Here is a 20827-nt window from a genome sequence, read left to right as displayed (position 1 = left end):
CCAATGTAACTGCCATTTCCATTCATGGACATGAAAGGTAGGCATCACAGACCTTTCATTTTACCATTACAAAATATCTGTGAGAAATTCTTTTACAAGGGGAAAAAGAAAAATACTGGAATTGAAGAGCAGGGAATGGCAATGCAGACAGTATTCAGAGACCCTCTAACAGGTCAGTCAACACCCAACCTTAACTCCACGTGAATCCATATTTAAGTCATTGTACACCATATGCTGCATGACAAGTGGTCTTGTTGCTCAATGCTGCTCTGATAGTTACTGTAATGTGACTATCACTATAAATATTGAAAGAATTATTCTGGTAGAAGGACCAGAGTGTATGCACAAGAAATGGTTTTCGATCTTTAAAATCAGGAACTTTTCAGCCAGAATCAAATAGTTAAATGTCCTGACTCTTTAAATGTTTATTTTTAAAAGATCACTTCCCTGTTGAAATCTGATTCTCTCATGCAGGTTTCAACCTGCAACTAAACTCTAGTCTAGGGCACATTTACTTTGAAAATGGGATTTAATGATGGATCCTTAATAATAGCAGCACAGTCCTTACTATGATACAGTGTTAATGTACAATATTAATATACAGTACTATCAGAATGCATCTTTATCATATGGACTCTAATGGAAAGTGTCGGAGTGAGATGAAATACAAACAAACTCTTTACATTAATCTATCGGAAGTTAGAGAGTTATCAGAAAGTTACAGATAATTGGGATGTATCTGACAGGTTTGGACCTGTCAGGTTGCAGCGACCCCTTAGGTTTTTCTCTTTTTAAATATCCATGGAAATTTCTAAAAGGCTATGACCCAACGTGAAAAAACCCACTCCCCCCTTACAAATACATGTATCCCATATGGCATAACTCTTCTGCATGTGGAACAGGAAATTCCAGGCCATCTCTAGCCATGCGCTGTAATGAAAATGTGCTAGAGACAGTTATTTTTCTCTCCTTTCTGCATTATTCTCTATGCGATCAGAAGGAAGGGGGCAGGAGGGCTGATCAGGACAACAGTGTGGCTTGGAAGGCTGTTCAGTGGATAGGGCGTTCCCCTAAACTTTCAAGAGTCAGGTGAGAGGTAGCAGGTGAATCTAAATCCCCGGAGAGTCTGTTTTAAAATATAGAACAGTTGGTTTCTTCCCCCCAGCCAACACCTCTAGGTCTGCCAACCCTTTGAAGTTTAAGGAAACTGCATACTTGGATCTTGGACTCTTTCTCGGTGGTTTGGACTCCTCGGAGTGCATCTGGGCCCTGGTTTTCCCCACCCCGGGTTCAGTGAGGATGGCACAAACCAAGCCTTTCTAATGTGCAAGCGGACGAAAAGGAGATCTCACCGGATTTGCTGCTGCATCCGGAGCCCCTCTCCTGTTGCCGTGGTGGGCAGCAGCAGGGCACCGAGAAGGAGGGGATGGATGGGCTAGGCCCCCTCTCAGAAGCCGGATTCCAGCCCCGCTGCAGGGCACTGCGAAAAGGAAACGGGCCCAGGGGCTCGTGTCGCGCTTTCTGTGTCCGGTCGGTACAAATCCTGGTGCTTGTCCCCCACGCCCGGCCCTTCTGAGATCTGCCGCGGGCGGCGTCCGCTCCTCGCCCTGCCCGCAGCCCGCCCCAGCGCAAGAGGCCGCGGCGAAGGCTCAAGCTTCCCGGGACACCTGGCGGCGGGTGCTGGCGCCGCCGGGCTGCACGGGGTGGAAGAAGAGCTGCAGCCCGTCCACGGGATGCACGATGGGCACCGTCTGCATCTCGGGAAAGCTGGGGGTGGCCAGCTCCCAGCGGGCCGTGCTGACCAGCTCGATGGCCAGCAGCTTGAGGATGGCCTTGGCCAGCTCCTGGCCGATGCAGCTCCTGACCCCCCCGCCGAATGGGATGTAATGGAAGCGTCCTGCCCCCTTGCTGTCCTCCTGCCGGGCCGAGCCGAACCGGTCCGGGTCGAAGCTCTCGGGGGGGCTCTGGTACACGGCCGCGGTCTCGTGGGTGTCTCGGATGCTGTACATCACGCTCCAGCCCTTGGGGATCTGGTAGCCCTGCAGGGGAGCGGGGAGAGGAACATCAGCTAGCGGGCAGCTGGCACCGGCGCTGGGGGGCCCTGGCCTCGCTGAGCTGCTAGAGGGAGCCCTGAGGTTGTGCTGCTGCTGCTAAGGCCTGGGGCCCTGGGACCCGCCTCGCCTAGAAACCTGCCCGACCCGGGCCTCCCCACCACCAGCAATCCGTTCCGTTCGGCCGCCAGAGGGCAACACTCCGCCCTGCCCAGAGACCCGGACCCTGTTCCCACGGCCCTCCGCTAGAAACCGGCTCTGGCTTTCTCCGGGAAGGAGGGGGAGTTGGATGACATGTTTAATTCGATCGGGGCCGAGGTGCCTCCCTCTGGGGGACACTGGATGCTAACTAACCACCCTGTCTAATGCGGCAGCTTCAGACAAGCCGCCCCCCCCCCCCCCGGCAGGACACCGGGGTTAATGGAAATAACTTATTGCTCTTCCTCAGTGCAGAATCCTGCAGCAGGAAGGGCACTTTGAGACCAGAATCCTGCTCGCCTCGCTCACGCCTGTAGTCCCAAGGACACAACAGGACGTGTGATGACGCCAGCTGGATTCAGGGCCTGTTCCTTCAGCTCCTACTCAGACAAGCAGTCCCACTCCTGTTGTGTTCATTGGGGCTACGGTGCCTGAGCAAGACTTACTCTCCTATTAGTTGTAGAACTGGGCCTGCCGTGTGATTTTGCGGTTCTATACTGCTCTGTTTCGTTGTCATTTCTTGTATTCACGCTGTGATATTGTCACATTTCGGTATTTGCTGATTTAGTAAAATCAGTATCATTTGATTTTCAGGGAAGCAGCCAATACATTTTTGTGCACTATATAAATAAATTAAAAATAAATAACCAATTATTTGATTTCTAGTTGCTTTATGTTTTCCATGTTCTGTTTTAAGTGGCCAGTTAGCTGTGTGCAACATTCCCCTGTATTCTGTGCTTTCTATGATGGTAAAATGCAAAAAACAGATTCGGTGCACATTTATTTTGCACTAACTCAGGTGCACCTGCAGTTGGCAAAATGTCATATCTTACATCTTAACAAGTGTTTCACACTAAAGATAAACTCGTTCTACAGACAAGTTTTAATAGTCGCACAGCTGCCATTATTAGTAAATCAGCCCTTTGAAATACCCAGAGGTCACTAAAGAGGAAGAAGAAAATGGTGTAAAACTGGCTGATAAGACATGCAGATACACATAAATGAACTAAAGCTGCTTGGCTCAAAGACATACCCGAGTCTTTAAACAATTGCAAAACGGAACAGATAACTTACATCCAGCTCAAAGGTCTGCAGGGCAGTCCTGTAGCCTCCAGAAACGGGCGGCAGCACGCGAAGGACCTCCTTAATCACACAGTCCAAGTAGCGCAGACGGCTCAGTTTATCCAAGTTCATCTCAGGCTGACAATGACACTCTGCCTCTGGAATCACTGGCCCTGTGGGCACCTCGAACCTGCTGGGCGGCTGGCCGGCTTCCTCTTGCCTGTGGTTTGAATAATGATCGTTTGTATTCAAACTAATTGTTTCTTGTGTCATTCTGGTTAACGTGAGCTCCTTAAGGAGAGGAGGCCGCCGGATAAAACCACCCCCAGCCTCTCCTTCTGCCTTTAGATCAAGTTGCTGACTTTGATTCTTCGGCGTCCCTTCTGGCGTGGAGAGGAGACGCTGTTGAGGGTCACTGTCCTTCCTTTCTTTCTCCTGGACCATCGGTGTATCTTGGCAGGGTTCAATATATGGGTGGTTCTTTTGGGAGACTGCAGGCGAAAGGCAATGGCACTGCCAATGCAATTCATGGGACACCAGTTCCTGTCTTATTTTTTCTACCGTCGAGGGGTGTTTCAGTAGCAGAAGAATCAGAGAAGTGCTGGCACTAGCAGTGGTGAAGAAAGCAGCAAATATCAGCTCAATCGCTGACTCCTGCGAGATAATCAAATGTGACAGTTTTAAATGCATTTGTGTTTTAATCTTCAAATCATACTCCCACCTGTTCCCTCTGAGCAGAACTGTCTAGCCCCACGTGGCCCGTCTTCATTTCCATCATTTGAGTGTTTAGAAACTAAAATCTCTGTAACTTTACAGGACTTGCGTTCCTTTGCTAATCAAGCATTATATTGCACATCTACCACTTATGTAATGGATTGTTTATTCCACTCCTCCCTACGAACCTGCAAACATTATCAGTAAAAAAGAGAAAGAAAAGGAGAACGAACCTGGCTGGGAATTTTGTGAGCAGAGGTTATCCTCACACTTAGCCTTGGAGATTTGGATCTCCGGCTGCCAGACACTACATTTGATATGTACAGATTCTTCCACTCTCTTAAAGAAATCATCGCCAGATAGGCATGTCTTCTACTTTGCTGATGGTGGATATTATTCCGGGAGTCCTAGGTTCCTATGCTACCATCTAAATCAGGTAACGTTTGTTCAAACGCCCCCTGAAGTCAATGTGAAGACATCATGTACATGAATAGAACCGGACTCAGGCCAACAGTGAGTAAAAGTAATAAGAAACTTGCTGTGCCATCATAATTTATGTATGTGAACCTCTGCAGCCAATAGAGAGTTACCTGGATACAGATGTTTGACAAATCCCGGGTTCTTCGCTTGCCCCAGAGGCAAGGGCATGTCAGAGTCTGTAGATTAACAAACTTTCTTATTGCTCGATGACATTAGTGGAACATCTAAAATCCTGTCAATGATCTTCGATGGTTCAAAATTCCCTGAGGCTATCAACCTTTCTTCCATGCACCCACACTGTGCATAGATGTGCCGCCACCTGAACTAAATCGCCATGGGCTGGATTTTGCAAGGTGCTGAGCTAAACATTAAGGGGATTCTCCTACTCACGTGCGTCAAGTTAAGGGCTCTGCTGGATTGCCACACAGTGTTCAGCATCTGGCAGAAACGAGACCTTTATAACAAGTCATGGGACAACCACGGAAGAACTCCAGACACTGTCCCCTGCATGCCCCCTTCCCATGCTATTTAGTGCTGCGTGAAAAACAAGCCTAAGGATGCAATTATTCCAATTGCTTCCTAGAAGCAAAAACTGAGGTGTGTTGCAAAGGAAAACAACGGACCCGAGTGTTATACATGTACTATGTCCATATGATGCTTTACATACATGTTTGTCACAGTGTGGCTCTGATAACTCAGCACACAGCCAAGCCACAGAATGATCCCAGACAATCAAAGTGGGCTATCTGCGCCGACAGTAGGCAAAATATCCATCAAGCATGGATCCTCAAAACCGTACAATCAGGGCTTTCTAAGAACCTCCCTTCAAATATCACGGGAAACCAGCTAGGCCCTAGCTAAGTCATAGAAGGTTAAATATTGGAAGGTTTTAGCTCCCCTTTCTCTTTCCCACCCATACAGAAATCAAAGGAAAACGTGCAGGTTTAGGATGTGAACTATGACTATTAAGCCAGCATTTAAAAATATGACCGAAATATCTGACAATAACTATTTTGCCTTTCTATAACTATGTCTGTCCTATTTCTGACTAATACACACTCAAGGGACTGCTGTTGCTGTGTATCCACAGGGCGCAGCATCACGCCTCCCAGATGCTGTGTAGAATACACACAGTTATGCACAGAATATACACCCAGTTAAGCTTTCCTAATAGCTGCTAAGGTAAGGGGAAGAGAGACGAGTTGGGTGAGGTAATATCTTTTATTGGACCAACTTCTGCCCGGGAGAGAGACAAGCTTTGGAGCTACAACACAGCTGCATACAGTGCATCAGGAATTTGGGATTTCCAGAGACTGCCGGTCATGATCTGGAGGCAAAAAGAGGGCTGTAGGGGGTGACCTAAGGGTGGGAATGTCTCCAGGTCCCACAGCCCCCCTCCAGATGAAAGCCTATAAGAAGGGAAGGGGTGAATCCAAAACACATCGGTGAAATCCTGGCCCATTGAAGTCTATGGCAAAACTCCCACTGACTTCAATGAGGCTAGGACTCCACCCCAAGGCTTCCGCAGAGCCTCTATCGCGCTGCTCCCGTGTAAAGACAGGCGAGCTGGCGGCGCTGGGGCCGGGACAGAGACTTGCAAAGGATGGGCAGAATGACACCGGACTGCAGGGGGGACACGGAAAAAGCCCTAGTGGAGAAGCCGACTGGACTCAATGTGACCCCGGCGCAGGTTTCTTCTCCCTACGAACCGGCCCAGCGGCGGGGCCGAGCTACAGGATTCCCGCGGAGTTTGTTTCCTTTTACAAATATAAATCTGGCCTGGGAATACCTCGCAGCGCCAAAAGATCTGATTTCCTATTAAGGAGAGCGGGAAAGCCACACACACACAAGGCCATTCCGCTTAAAGCCCTGAAGTTCCCGGAGCCAATCCCGCTATGCCGGGGCATTGCAGGGGTCCCATCGCAAGGATTTTCCTTTGCTACAAGACCGAGGCACTGCCGCTTAGCTAGGGCTTGTTTTCCTTGTTTTGCCGGGGGAGGGAGATTTGTCAGTGTGCTGGCTCTCCGGGACACCTCCAGGATGTATATAACGCTGACAGAAGGGGGCTGCTTTCCCCCTGTATCTGTGCACATCGCTCCCGTAGACATTAGCAGGAATTGGGCATTCCCACCGTTTGTGCTAGTGACGACAATGTCTTGCTTCTCCCAATGCGAAGTTCCACAGGGAAAGCATCGCGTAGTAAAGTGTAACACCTTCTACATCCGCCGCATAGCAACGGATGGCACTGCTGAATCAGGGTGATGCTGAGTTCCTCACTGTTAGTCTTTACAATGCTAATGTATCACCGCACAAAGGATTAAAATAAAGCCGCTCGCCACGTATTAATGTGACTGGAAAGAACGTCCTGACGCAAGAATATTTTATTAATCTACAAAGTAGATTAATCTACAAAGTATTTTATTTATTCTTTTATAGCCAGTACAATTGGGTGTCTTGTAGACCTCACCTCGCCTCTTATTCAGTCTGGTTCATTATGGAAATAGCCTCAGGATTATCCTGTTTCCTTCAAATTTAAATCTCACCTTTATCGTGACTTTACTGCAGTGGTTTATAGTTTAATTTATTTTAGTGCATTCTCAGAAAGCAAGATGCCCAATCCCCCACTGCCTTCTGTGAGATCTCTACGCCGCTATGATAAAGGATGTGCTCTTTTCCCTTTTGGCCTTCGGATTTTTCTGGTGGTTTCGATAAAACGGTGGGCTTTTTAACCTGGATTGTTACAAATCCTGATTTTGTAAAGCACATGCTGCATTCATTCCCCGAGTACAATTCCCAGCATCTCTCGGGGGTGGAAAGCGCTCTTTGACAAGTATTTAAACACAAAGCGAGTCAGGAAATTAGTGTACACTCGTGCTTGGCGTGTCTCTCAGAGATTTGTATCCAGTGCTGTAAAGCAACTACGATTTTTTTACCTAGGCAGATCATTCCACTAGATTAATATTCCGCTGTCATTTTATTTTAGTACAAGGCGCTGCCACATTAGACAGTAACCATAAATTATTTTACAATCCGCAGGAAAGTTTCTTTAAATGCAGCTGATGTAGGAAGTTTCTAAGTTCTAAGCATACAGAAGTGCATATCAATATACTAACACATGCTGACTCCCTGCCCATCACTGTTATCTCGACTGGGATGAGCCACACTAGACTCTTAGACTTGGCTCTATCCGTGGGGGCTCTCCAATTGCTCATATAATTATTTTTGCATAATATGCATTAGGGATGCCTGGTATAATCTGACAAATATTACATTACAGATACCCGTGTTTAATTTCACAAAGATAGTTATGTTCATCTCTTTTGACTAATGTCACCTATACCTCTTCTAAGCACATCTCGCTGCTCCTGGAGAATATCATTGAGCATTATTTACAAATTAGCGCATTCTTTTTGCCCAATAGTTTAGATTTTCTTAAACATGGAGATCGATTTTTGGGTCATTTTAATTAATCTCTAAAATAGATTATTCTCCTGGTGAACTAGTTATACAATGTACAGGGGTTCCTCCCACAAACTGCTGTGCTACACAACTCGTGGCAAACACCCTCTTTTACTCAGAAGCTTACAGTTCCCTATTTGCAGATTGGATTCCCCTTCATGGAGTTCCACATAGGATAGGATTTGAACACAAACAAATAAACCAACCCAAACCTCTTCATGAGGAGATAATTATCCCATTGTAAATACCGGGAAAGTGAACCACAGAGAGGTGAATAGGAAGTGACAGAACCCACATCTCCTGGGTACCAGTCCAGTGCCTACTCGGCCACGCTGCCGCCTCACAAGGAATCCTGCCCCCTGGCTTGGAGCCAAACGGTGCTCCTTTTTGTGACGCACTCAAGTGAGAAGATGCCAGGAATGGGAAAGATCGCAGACAGAAAAGACCCCCGAATGGTTCCTTCTCCTGCCAACGCAGCATTGTTGGGAATGGAACGGTGGCATAAGGTCTCTGTTACTTAATTTGCTATGATGTTGTTGCTCTGTAGCATAAGCTAAACTGACGGAGCTGGGTGTTCTGTCGCTGTCCATTTCGCTGCCTACACTAAATGCCTAAGGATTGCAGGAAATGCTTAATGACTTTTACCGCTGTTATGAGGAGGGATGCCAACAGGCAGTGATGAGTTTCCATGTGGAGACAATGCAATTCTGTACACACACTTCCAGATTTTCAGAAGCAAAGATTCACAAACTTTACAAAAACTGGTCACCTGCTCCTAGGAAATAAAGATCCGGGCTGAAATCCTGACCCTGCTGGAGTTCACAGGAGTTTGGAGTCAACTGAGCCAGAATTTCATCCCGGAGGAGGCTAAGCAGCAGCGTTTTTACCATACAAGTTAATAGTATCTTATACCCTGAAACTGACTTCACATATGCTCGGAAAAGAAGGTGACTTGGAAGGCCGTCAGTATTTTGGCAGTGTTGGCAATATGGCAGCCAAACATGCCTGTTTTTGGAAGCCCAGGGCAATACGGATAGAAGCTGATTCTCAGCCGGAGAAGAGAAAGATAGGTCAGTTACCCATTTTAGGTTTTACAGTAAGTCCTGATATCTCGATATGATATTTTAAAACCCAACATTATAAATATACTTAAATCAGCTACTGCACACGCTCAAAATTATCCCAGAACTTTATAAACACTAGTTCAGATTTTTATATTTTACATCAATAGTGACACCCAGAATAGCCTCGTGGTAGGCACTGACTCAGTACTAAGGACAAATACTTTCTCAGTTCTTAGGCAAAATTCCCATTGCTTTCAATTGGGAGCTTTTCCTGAGTAAGAACGATAAGATTTGGCCTTAAATCATAGTACTGTCTCATGTTCACTATTCCATAGAGCACATCCACATTCTGAGTAATATAATTAACGAGCTGATCCTAGGGAATGACCCAGAATCCATCATTCCATCTCAGGAGTCATTTTGATATATTGTTACAAAGATTTCTAAGTTTACCGCCCCCTGGAACACAGTAGCATGATCCATAGGCCCCGCTACAATAGGCGTGGGGATGTGCAAGGAATGCACAATCGGGTCTATCATGTCAAAGATAATATTTTGAAGTGTATTGAGAATACATGGATACACAAGAAGCCCCATTGGAGCTGGACAACCTAGCAGTATTCTAGTAAAACCAGGCAGATGCCTGGAAGAAAAGCCAAGAGGATAAGGTAGGAGGGCAAAAGAGGCATTTATTTACTTTTAAAATATTAACTCAGTTCAAATGCAAAGCAATTTAACCATGAAAAGGATGACTGTAGGTCTGGCACACTCTTCCTAAGTGTCCGCCTCACCTGCTGTCTGCTCAGGCTTGGGAACTGGTAAGATGCTACAAAGCTCACCTTTCTCTGCTCAACACCTACCTTAAGTGTTGGGTGTCCAATCCCTCTTTCAACATCCTTGCATTTCTACAGTGTTTGGGTTTTTTTCCAGACCCTTATTTCATCAAGGTGGACAAGCAATGTTTAGTGTCCAGGGGCACTTAGGGTGAGGAAGAAGCTTTGTTATTGTTTGTGATGGATTCTCCCAGAGTGGGTAAAACAAAGGCAGAGGCTAGCAGATATCAGTTGCTCCCCAATCAAACTGCTTTAAAGACAGTTAGAAGCAAAACAGCAAAGGAGATTCTCTTTACCTTCAGCTCCTGCATGGTGAATTCTTTGCCATGATCCTTGGCACTGTTTATTAAGAAATCCAGAGCATCACTATGACCTTCCGAGTTCTTTCTTTGTAGTTTTTCCATTATGGCTTTCTCCATGTACTCATGTAACATATCCCGGGCTTTGATCCCCTGCGAAGAGTCAGACATGATTGTTCAGGGACTGTCCAGTGAAGCACTGTAAGAAAAAACCCGGAAAAAGACCCTACCCAGGATGAATGGCACTCAAGGACCCCAAGAATCCCATCACTCTTATTCTAACTAATACCAATAGCTCAAATCCATGCTCCTTTTGTGCTCTGAGTGGTGCTTCAATCTTACACCTCACAATTAAAAGACTAGGAAGGACAAATTAATTTGTCTATGCTAGAGATACAAGGTGGGTGAGGTAATATCTTTTATTGGACCAATTTTTGTTGGTGAGAGAGTCCAGCTTCGGAGCCACACAGAGCTCTTCTTCGGGTCTGGGTTTGTCTTTGTTGACATTACTTGGCACTGGGCAGCTAGACTATTGGGAATTGGGTAATTTCTCCCTGTGATACTCCAAGACACCCTGTAAAGGGAAGTACTGCCCAAGGAACACTTGGGGGGGAGGGAAACAGTGAAGCTAGAGTGCTGATGCCACAGTGACCTCTTGATGACTGCCATGAACAAACTCAGCTTCTGCCATGTCCAAAGGGAGCTTTCTGGTACCTGGATAAGAGAGGATGACTTAACAAGCCAATCCCCATCTAATGTTGGTCTCCAGAAACTTCCAGAGGCTTTTCAAAGGCAGTGACAAAGGGGTTCACTATTCCACATGAGTATGCTAGCTCAATATGTGATAATCACACCCAACTGGTTGTGTGTAAATGTGTCTGTCAGAAGGCTGCATTTCCATTAAAGTAACCCTCCATGCTACCAAACATCTAATAGGATATGGAGGAGTCAGCTCCGAAGCTGTCACTAGGTGAAATGGAAATGCATTCGGAATGCAAGGTGTGTGGTTCTGTAACAAGAAGCCTGTCTTGTGCAGGCCTCATCCTACTAGAGATCACCCTACTGCAGAAGCCCAGAGGCAGGGCAATCTAACCTGAAAGAAATCCATGCACAGATTTTGCTCGGATTATATTATAATAGAGTCATATACAGGAGGTCAGATTAGATGAGCAGGTGGTCCCTTCAGGCATTGAACACTATGACTCCATAATAACATTGTCACAGGCCACCAACACCACCCAGCACCTGCACAGTTAACCTAACAACCGAAATTAGATCAAAGTATTACAGCCAAGGTTGCTCAACTCTTCCCATTACAAGACCCTGTTTTTATGCATATAGCTTTGCCAAACTTAAACTGTTTGGGCTGAAATTTTTTCCATGCCAGGTGTCTGCATCAGGCTGAAGTATTTTAGCAATTTTTGGCCCAAATGGCTCAGCCTTTTCCATGAACAAGACTAGTGAAAAATATGTTGTTTTGCCCATGTGAAAAGATTTTGGCAATCTTGAAGAGTCCCTAGCTCCCACAGGGATTTGGTGCAGGGATGATAAATTTGGCAGGGAGTGGCCTTTATGTCAGGGATGAGCCATCCCTGTGAAAATTCAGCCAAATTTGGACAAGATGTAAGCCTTTGAATCTTGCTAGATATTCTCAGCTAAAACCTCTGGAAATTCTATATGCCCTGGGCATGCTCCAGCTTGGGTTCTGCAGGGAGCTGAGATGACTTCAACTGAAATTGTAACTCTGGGCTGCTGCAGGCCATTCCAGAGTCAGGTACTGCAACTGAAAGCACAAGAACTATCTCTCCTGTGCTCTTCATGCCCTCTCCCCCTGCTTGCATCAAGATAGCATATAAGAGGAAGCAGCCTGATTTGAATGCAGAGGGGACAAAAGCCAGATGGGGGAGTAGATTAGAAGGAGGCTGTGAAGAAAAGACACAGGACTGAGACTAAAGGCTGTCGCCGGGGGAAAAGAGGAGAGGATAAACTGGGACTAGGTGTTGAGACTGATGGTGGGAGACTGGGACTAGTTGGGCAAAGAGACTAGGACTGGCAGCTGGGTGGGGTAAAATGGACTGGAAGCTGGATGGGAGGCGGGATGGAGGGTTCATAGATTTTAAGGCCAGTAGGAACCATTAGATGTAATGTGACCTCAGAGGAGACTGTGACTAGCTGGACAGGGAAAATGGAAACCAATGGAATGTGGGGAAGGACATGAGGAGAAGAAAGACAGATCTGAGAAGGAATCAGGGTGCTGGGGGAAAACTGGGATTGGCTGAATAAACAGATAGGGACAAAGAGTCTGGGGAGGGGAGGGAGAGAAGAAGACTGTACCAGGAGCCAGGGGAAATGGGACTGGCTGGGCACTGGGCAAGGACACTGGGGGTAAGGAGCCACAGGGCCTGGGTGAACTGGGACTGGCTGGGCAAGGAGATGGGGAATGGAGGGGAGATTGGGAGTAGAAGGGGATAGGGCAGAAAGGATAAAGCGTGCGGTGGTGGGGGGGAGGGAAGAGGCAGAGGAGTCTGTGCCCACTCAAGCACACTCCCCTCCAGTGCCTAAAATTGAACCCAAGATTCCTGAATCTCACCATTCCTTTGCTGTCAGCAAATATCTCTGAAACCCACTGGCAAAGTGAGTGTCTCATGCTCCTCTAGTGCTAGTCTACATAGAGAATGATCAGTTATTCTGTTAGCTCAAGTGGCAGAGGTCTGTTGGGTGGATCTAAAGGTTCCAACCCTGTTGATGACCCATGTGAATGTCAATATGATGCCACATGACAGAAGTTCTTTTTTACCCCATTTTTTCAAACGCCTAGGAAATTACACACACAAAATTGTGTGTAATGCACACACCCAAGAGATCATTCAATATAGTCAAATATATAGATGGAGCTCCCTATAGTGATAGACTCAAGAAACTCCATCTATTTAGCTTAACAAAGAGAAGGTGAAGGGGTGACTTGATTACTGTTTGTAAGCTCCTACATGGGGAACAAATATTTAATAATGGGCTCTTCAGAGAAAGGTATAACACAATCCAGTGGAAGCTGAAGCTAGAGAAATTCAGACTGGAAATAAGGCCTATATTTTTAATGGTGAGATTGATTAGCCCTTGAAACAATTTACCAAGGGTCCTGGTGGATTTTCTATCACTGGACACTTTTAAATCAAGATAGGATGTGTTTCTAAAAGATCTGCTCAGGGTATTATTTTGGAGGAAGTTCTATGGCCTGTGCTATACAAGAGTAGAAGATCACAATGGTCCCTTCTGTCATTAGAATCTATGAATCCCTTTCTAGCCCTCTCCCACCTCAGAACCCACAGAACTACAGCACAAACAAGTCAACAGATTATATACTATTCAGGTAATAAATAGATGTTAGCAAGGACTATCTCAGCCAGAGGAAGTGGCCTTCTCTGAACCAGCCCACAGGTGCGGAAAACTCGTGTGCTGGTGATGTACCATGATAATAGCAAAGCCAATAATCTGTGGAAAGGAATTGGACAGATCACTATCCTGCTGAGAATATAGCATCACAGAACTGAAATTTACTCCAGGGAAAACTCCAGATGTAACATGCTTAGCAATCAAACATTATATAATAATACATTGACGCCAACAACACAGAAAAGTGTTGGAAGCAAATATATAGAAAAAAAGAAAAAGAAATGGCTACGACGAGGAGTAATTAGAGAACAATTTGTAATAAGAGAACAATCCGACACTTTATAAGAAACCAGTGCAAAAGAAATGGGGCAAAATCTAACCGATCACTGCAACTAATACAGCAATGAAACCTGTTTAAAACGTGACTCGTTACCCACTCAGGGACATGTCAGGGGTAAGACAACCAAAGAGGGAATTCCTGAGGGGACGTGGGGCGGGAAGAAGGCGATTCACTATATTTGAAAATGGCAGTAGCGATCCACCTTGCATTACGAAAGCTAGAACACATGCATGGACCTTTATAGGACAGGGTAACAGTGCGTGGTGGGCTTTCGTGGCTCTGTATTATTTACAATTCTCTTTAACTTCCAGCGCTGGTCCTGGAGACCAACCTCGGCTTTTTTGGCTACTTTGGCGCTGGACATTGTTTTAAAGCAATGCAGCCTATACTCGGTAGGCTGCAAAAAAGGCAGAGCAGAGGGAAGCAAAGCGGTGCGAGTCGGGAATGTAACCCGGCAACAGTACCTTGCGCAGCCCACTGAACGGGATGTTCAGGGGCAAGGAGAACAGGTTCTCCACCAGCTGCTCAAAGGTTTTGGCCAGGTCCTTAAACTGCTTTTCTTCCAGGCTGAGGCCCAGCAGAACCCGAGCTGCAACGCGGAAAGTCAAAGTTTTAGCGGAGGAATAAACCGCGACGGAGCCAGGCTCCCTGCACCAGCCCCGCAGCTCCCAGCTCACGACCTTCTGGATCCCAGGGAGGTAGCTCTCCAGGGCAGCGCGGCTGAAGACTCTAGCCAGGATCTAGGGAGAGGGGAGGGAAGAGGGTTAGGGAGAGAGAAAAGGCTAGTGGCGCTGTCTCCAACCTGCAGCTGCGCAGCCAGGGGACTGGGGCTACCCGCTTGGCAGCCGCCGCCAATTGGATTCCTGCTGGACGGAGCTGCCGGCTCAGTGATGACAGCCTGGCCACGAAGCAGGCTGCAGAGGGATGAATTACAACCGCCTTCCCTGGACCCTCGGCCTCCGCCTCGCTCACACAGCCCCTCACTGCCTGGCCCTCCCCCGCAACTACAGAGGAGTTTTACACCTCCCTCCCGGGTCAGAATTCCCCGGCCACGCGCGAGTGAGCAGCGCTGTGCCGGTCCTTTCCCTGGCCACCTCCCCTCCCCCAGCGCACGGTCGCTGCGGAGCGCACCTTCCTCCGCTGGCGGTGCAGCTCGCCGATGGAGTTGAGCAGAGTGTTGGAGCCCAGGATGATCTGGGTGCTCTGGGGCCACTGGGTGCTGACCAGGCTGTGCTCCCCCAGCAGGATCTTGCGGATGTTCTCGGCTCCGGTCACGCGGATGACAGGCTTGCCCAGCAGGTGGGTCTTGAACACGTGGCCGTACTTCTCCCGGCGGGAGCTGTGGAAGCTAGAGCCCTGCAACCAGCCGGCAGGTCAAGCGGAGAGCCACCATCGGGGCAAGGCTTGGATCCCGCCAGCCCGACCCCCGGGACAGACCCGGCCGCGCTCAGATTTGCTGGCTGCGGAGCCCCCTCGCCCCATACACGCCCGCGGCTCCTCGAGAGCAAGAGGGGAGCTAGCTGCGCGGAGCCTGGCGCCCTCCGTCGCGAAACCTGCGGGAGGAGGGAGCCCAGCTCAGGGACCCACGTGGCTCAGGAATGAAAAGCATTTAAATCCCTTCCTCACGTTTCAGGAGCAGCCTGATCCCAGGGGGGTAGAGGTCGGAAGGGAGGGGGTGGTGAGCCACCCTGCAGGCCATCCCCCGCCCGCCCCCAGCAGTCACCAGTCCGGAGACTGCCCACAGCCCCCGCCGCAGGGGGACACGTGCTCTCGTTTGTACTTTACCTGGACAAGCCAGTGCAGGGTCTCCCCGAAGAACGGCCACCCCATGGAGCCTTTGGGGAGGGGCAGAGCGCTGCCCCGGTCCCTGCTCAGAGTCCACCTGAGAGTCCACAAGTGCCGGGACACGGTGAGGAGGAGCCCCAGGGCCAGCAAGGCAGTGAGCGCAGCTTCGAGCCAGGACAACATGCTGATCCCCGCCAGCAACATCTTCGGCTCCCAGCCGCGGCTGCTGCAGCCGGATGCCCTTTGTCGCTTGTCACCTCTGCAGCGGGCTGGAGGAGCGGGGGACTAGGCTGTCGGGAGGGAAGGAACAAGACAGGCAAGCCCTCGATTTCACATCGTCTGGAAAAGCCCCACTACAGCGCGCGTGGCTTGGGAGCTGTTCAGGGTTTGGAGAAAGGTGCCCACGCTCTGTCCCTGCCCCTCTCGGATGCCGCCTAGAGCGGGTGAGTGGAAGGTGAAACCGGCCACTTGGCAGAAAGGAGTTATTTAGAGTAAAAAAAATCAGCAGCTGGGGTGCGATAGATTTACTGCCCGGGGTGAAAAACTGCTCTGCCCGCAAAACGAACCGCACTTCAACACACTAAAGTTTGCGGGATGACATTTCATTTTCTCCTAGCAAAGCCGGGTCCGCTAATCCAACAAAGACACTATGTAGCAAGGGAGTCTCCTCTAAACTAAGGTGTCCGTCTCACTTCACTCCCCCACGAGTCCCAGGTTTGCTAGAAATCAGAGCTTCGGGATGCTGAGCGCAGCAACCCTGGGCTCCGCTGGAGAAACTTCCTGGCTTACTAGGTGGTTGTTGGCGACTCCCCTAGCTTGGAGCAGCCAGCACTCCCAGGTGCTGCAGCCAGCATCCTGATGACTTTCTAACTTTATCCCCAAAGCGAAAGCTGCGCCTCTGCCACAGCTGCACCAGCAAGGCTACATCTGTCAAAGACCCTGCGGGGCGAAAGAGAAAGAAGCTGGGTACTCACGGCTTCCCATAACTTTGGTGGCGATCATAAAGGCGAATGGTCCGCAGGAAAAGTCTGCAGCCCAGTTCCTCTGCCCCCTTCCTCTCGCCGTCTCTGTCCTTTTTAACTATTCTCTGCCTCGAGCAGTTTTATATGGATATTGGGTGCCTACTATCCGATCCACGTTCAGAGATGACGTCTTTGCTGCGTACTTAAAGAGCGTGACAAAGTGCAATGATTGGAGCCCGTGAGAAGTGAGGGTATTGATTGAAAGAGTGTGGGGAGCAGAAGAGGGGGGTGAGCTGCTGTGACAGATCCCTGCAGCTGGAGGGCTGGGAACCAGGTAACCAATGACAGCCAATCCACAGTGTCACTCACATTCTCATCCTCACCACAGCAAGCCTGCATGCCCCTCGGAGTCCAGCGGGGCAGAGCACAGCAGCCTGTGAGCCCCTCGCGTTTCCCCCCGAGCCTCTTCTCCACCGCTGACTGCACTGAACCCCCCATGATCCGTGCCATTCCTTGATTTTGATGCTACTCAAGATGGGACAAAAGTCTCAGCCCGATCGACGTGAAGTGATCCGTTATTTTAATAGTGTTTGAAAGGGAATGCTGCTCTCCAGCTCTCCTTTCCTCTCCAGGGCTCTCCCTGAGTCCCGTCCCCCACACCCGCCCCTTGCTCGTTTGCAGTTAATCCAGGGCCCCCATGTGCTAGGCGGAAGGTGTTTTACACTAGAAAGCAGCGCTGGCAAACAGATGCTTGAGGCTTGCACACTTGGTTTCCCCACCCCAAGGGGCGCCGGCCAGCCCCGCTCCAGCCCAGCCCGAGCAGGGCACGACCACACCCGGGGAGGAAGCTGCAGACACACGGGAGTTCTGCCAATCGAACGCTAAGGGCCGGGTCACTGTGTGTGTTGGCACGAGCCGGGGAAAGGGTTCCCAGTGAACTGCAGGTAGACAGCCGCTTGGGTTCCAGGCTCGCAGCTAACATTACCCGTAGCTTCCTCTATGACTCACGGCTCAGCAAATCATTACAGTGCAGCTACACTGCCATGAAAGGAACATTAAGAGCAGGTAGCCTAATGCCTTGTGCAGCAAACACAGCGCAGGGTAACGATCTAAATCCGAACCAACACGTTCCCGCACTAAAAGCTGCTGCAGGCATTTTAACGGCGGGCCGGGTATGACACACTCTCTTGCCATATTCCGCACGTAGGCAAAGCTCTCCCTGATGTCACTGAGAGTTTTGCCTGCGTGAGAAGTATGGGATCGGGCTAATAACGGGCCAGTGCCTCGGATCCGAGCCAGTTTCTCCGCTAAGTCCTTTTCAGGAGCGGTATTACCGCAAAGCAAATCGCTGCGCAGCAGCAAAGCTTGGGCTTTCCCGGAACTGTCTCCTCTGGAAAGCCTTGTTGGCTCAATGCGGGGTCGGCTCCTGCTCCCATCGGAAGTCAATCGGAGTTGATTTATTGGCGTCAATGGGAACAAATGTCTCTGGGTTCTCGTTATTCTTACCCTGCTGGTCCAAACGAAAACTCTCCCTCCTTAGGTCAGAACAGCATCTTTATACAACGTATGCACAGCACATGTACTTCCCAGGCTCTGGTCTCTGGGAGCTTGATGCAGCCTTTTCTCGCAGTAGCCCTGCACCCCATCTCCGCTTGCTAACACAGCTCCAGTTGCATCCTTTGGCGCGGCAGCATACAGGAGACACCTGTTGTTTGTTTAGATGCCAAGGTTCAGTGGCGCTCCCTTCCCTGCAATCTAGAGGCCCCTCTGGAGAATTGTCTCCGCTTTCCTTTGCTCCAGGCCTGATTAATCCTGTTTGCTGTAGGTCCAGCTCACTCCATGTATTGCCCCTGTGACCCAGGAGTAAAGAGGCTCTGGGCGGTTCGCAGAGCCTTACTATGTAGGAGAAGGGGTTCTGTGGGAAAATGACGCCGGTCCGTCTAGGTCCGCAACTCCTACAGGGCAGGTCTGCATTTACAAAGGGGCCGAATAAGCTACAGCAGCACACCGGCCGGGGTCTAACGCGAGCTACAGGAGGGCGTAACACAAACCCGCTCTGGTGACTGTGGAAAACACGCTGTTTAAAGGGCAATTCTGGTAACCGGGCAGTTCTCACTTCACACTCACACCCTCTATTTTCAAAGCAACGCGCATCCCCCAGACAAACCCTGCAGAGCTCGAGCTGGGTCAGCAACTCCCCAGAGCCTAACTCTGGTTTCAAACGTCGGTAGTCCCCTTTAATGCGAGACATTTGAATGATCCCGAAGGTATAAAATCCCCCCGCTCTTCGCATCCCGCCTGCCAGGCAGTCCCCTGAGCCGCTCCCTTTCCTCGTGGGCATTTTCAGGCTGAAATTCCACACCCCCCCTCAACATGGATTTTTATAAGGGCTGAGCAGGTTCCTTCCGAGTTAATCATTTGCGGATCTGCTGGGGAAAGCGGCTCTTTTGTAGAGCCCCTCAGTCCAAGTGGGGAGCACAGGAAGAGCGAAGGAGCCTCCAAGCCCTGCTCGCTTCTCACGGGGGACCTGGGCTCAAACCCCTTCCATAGCAGCCACTTGCGCCTGGAGAGGACACCAGAAAGGAAGGAAGACACGGGAGAGGCTGCACTGCAAAGCCGAAGCGACAGCGCATCGGGTCCCGCTTCCCAAAGCTAATCCCTTCGCGCTGCCCCATTCTTTGGTCATTACTGCGCCATTCTTCCCTGGAAAACATCTAACAATGGTTTTAGGGGGAGAACTGACCCAACAGGAGGAGAGCCTCTGCACCTCAGATGGGAGCGAGATCGCTAGGCCACGCTGAGCCCGACTGGGAATTTCAGCTCCAGTTTCACACCAAGTGAAATCCCAAGGTCTAACAGAAATTCTTGCTGCTGCTTTGCTGAAGCGGTCATGGGGCAGATACTCGGGCACCAAGCTTCCTGGGACACCCAAACAAACACGGATGTGGACAATGACACCGTATGGAGAGTTTGCTGAACATGTTTAATATTTCCATCACGGAGGTGAAGGCTGGTACACAGGAACCTTTCCAGTCTCAGCTTACAAAGGAAAAGGAGAGTAAATAATTGAAAGATAGAAAACAGGGGAAATGAACTCTGCTGTACAGTCCAACATGAAATTTAAGTCTGATGCATTTTAATACATAAAATTCAAAAATAAGGGTAAGATTTATATTACTGTATTTAGACCGTCAATAACTTAAAAATACAGCGAAATGTACATTCTTTTTACATGTTCCATAGATGGTTTGGTTTGTATTTATTATACATTCTCGTTATGTTTAAAATAGCCAGGATACTACAGGGCATAGATATTGGTCGTAGGAGGGAATTCTAATTATGGGGATGGCTCTATTTGTATAAACATACATATTGACACACAGGGACTTGGTATGATATCAGATATCGTAAATCTTTTATCCCTTACTTTAGTCTGGAGGGGGAAACAGGGGACCGAGAATCATCTACAAAAGTACAGTTATAAAGGTTACCCCTGAGGAACAGAAACCAAAGCACATTGCAGAGAATTCAAATGGTTATTTACATTCATAAACTCAAGATTAAACCACTTCTGAAGAACAAAGCTATAAGCCCTAACACTGAATATATATCAAGTCTGGTTTTCAGGTAGTTTTAAAGTGTACAAAAAAATCAGAAGATTTTTTTCGTACCTCCACACTACAAAATTTGGTATACAAAATTATGTCCCAATCACTTTTAAGGCTAATATACAATTAATAAAAAGAAAACGACCAGGCAACATCTGAAACGCATGTATTTCAACGTTTAAAAATATTAAATTAGGATGTATTCGGAAACCGGCAATTAAAGGATTATAGCAAAACTTTTTTCCAGTAATTTCTAACTGGAGCAAAAATTTGTATGTAACGGCTACCCACTTCTAAATAATGTATTTACAGTTCAGGTATTTCATGTACAGCGTGAGTGACCTGCTTTTTATTTTACAGTCCCATTTCCACCATTTGTTTACAATATATAAAATAGTATTCAATTCGTTAAAAATACATACAAAGTATTATTTACTGCTGTCTCCGTATATAAGCCACCTCTATCGCATTTTTCTTTTATTCAACCAAACAAGAGTCCTAATCACCATCCCTGCCTGCTATGTAGAAATGGTGGCCAAGAAATACATCTCGGCACGATGAGACACAAACGATCTAACAGGT

General features: G+C 48.4%; 1 protein-coding gene across 1 annotated transcript; it reads right to left on the bottom strand.

Moving 5' to 3' along the window:
• Positions 1–1649: 1649 nt before the first annotated feature.
• LOC135881336 (cytochrome P450 26C1) lies at positions 1650–15879 on the bottom strand. Its single transcript, XM_065407963.1, has 6 exons — positions 15676–15879; positions 15022–15246; positions 14355–14630; positions 10158–10313; positions 3324–3965; positions 1650–2039 (listed from the first exon to the last, which is right to left on the bottom strand). Exons 1-6 carry the CDS (start codon positions 15877–15879, stop codon positions 1650–1652), a joined length of 1893 nt encoding a protein of 630 aa, XP_065264035.1.
• Positions 15880–20827: the final 4948 nt, after the last annotated feature.

This window comes from Emys orbicularis, chromosome 7 (genome assembly GCF_028017835.1).
Source record: "Emys orbicularis isolate rEmyOrb1 chromosome 7, rEmyOrb1.hap1, whole genome shotgun sequence".
In the NCBI taxonomy this organism is placed as follows: Eukaryota; Metazoa; Chordata; order Testudines; family Emydidae; genus Emys; species Emys orbicularis.
The sequence above is the reverse complement of the archived record's forward strand: the minus strand, read 5'-3'. Positions and strand labels throughout refer to the sequence as shown.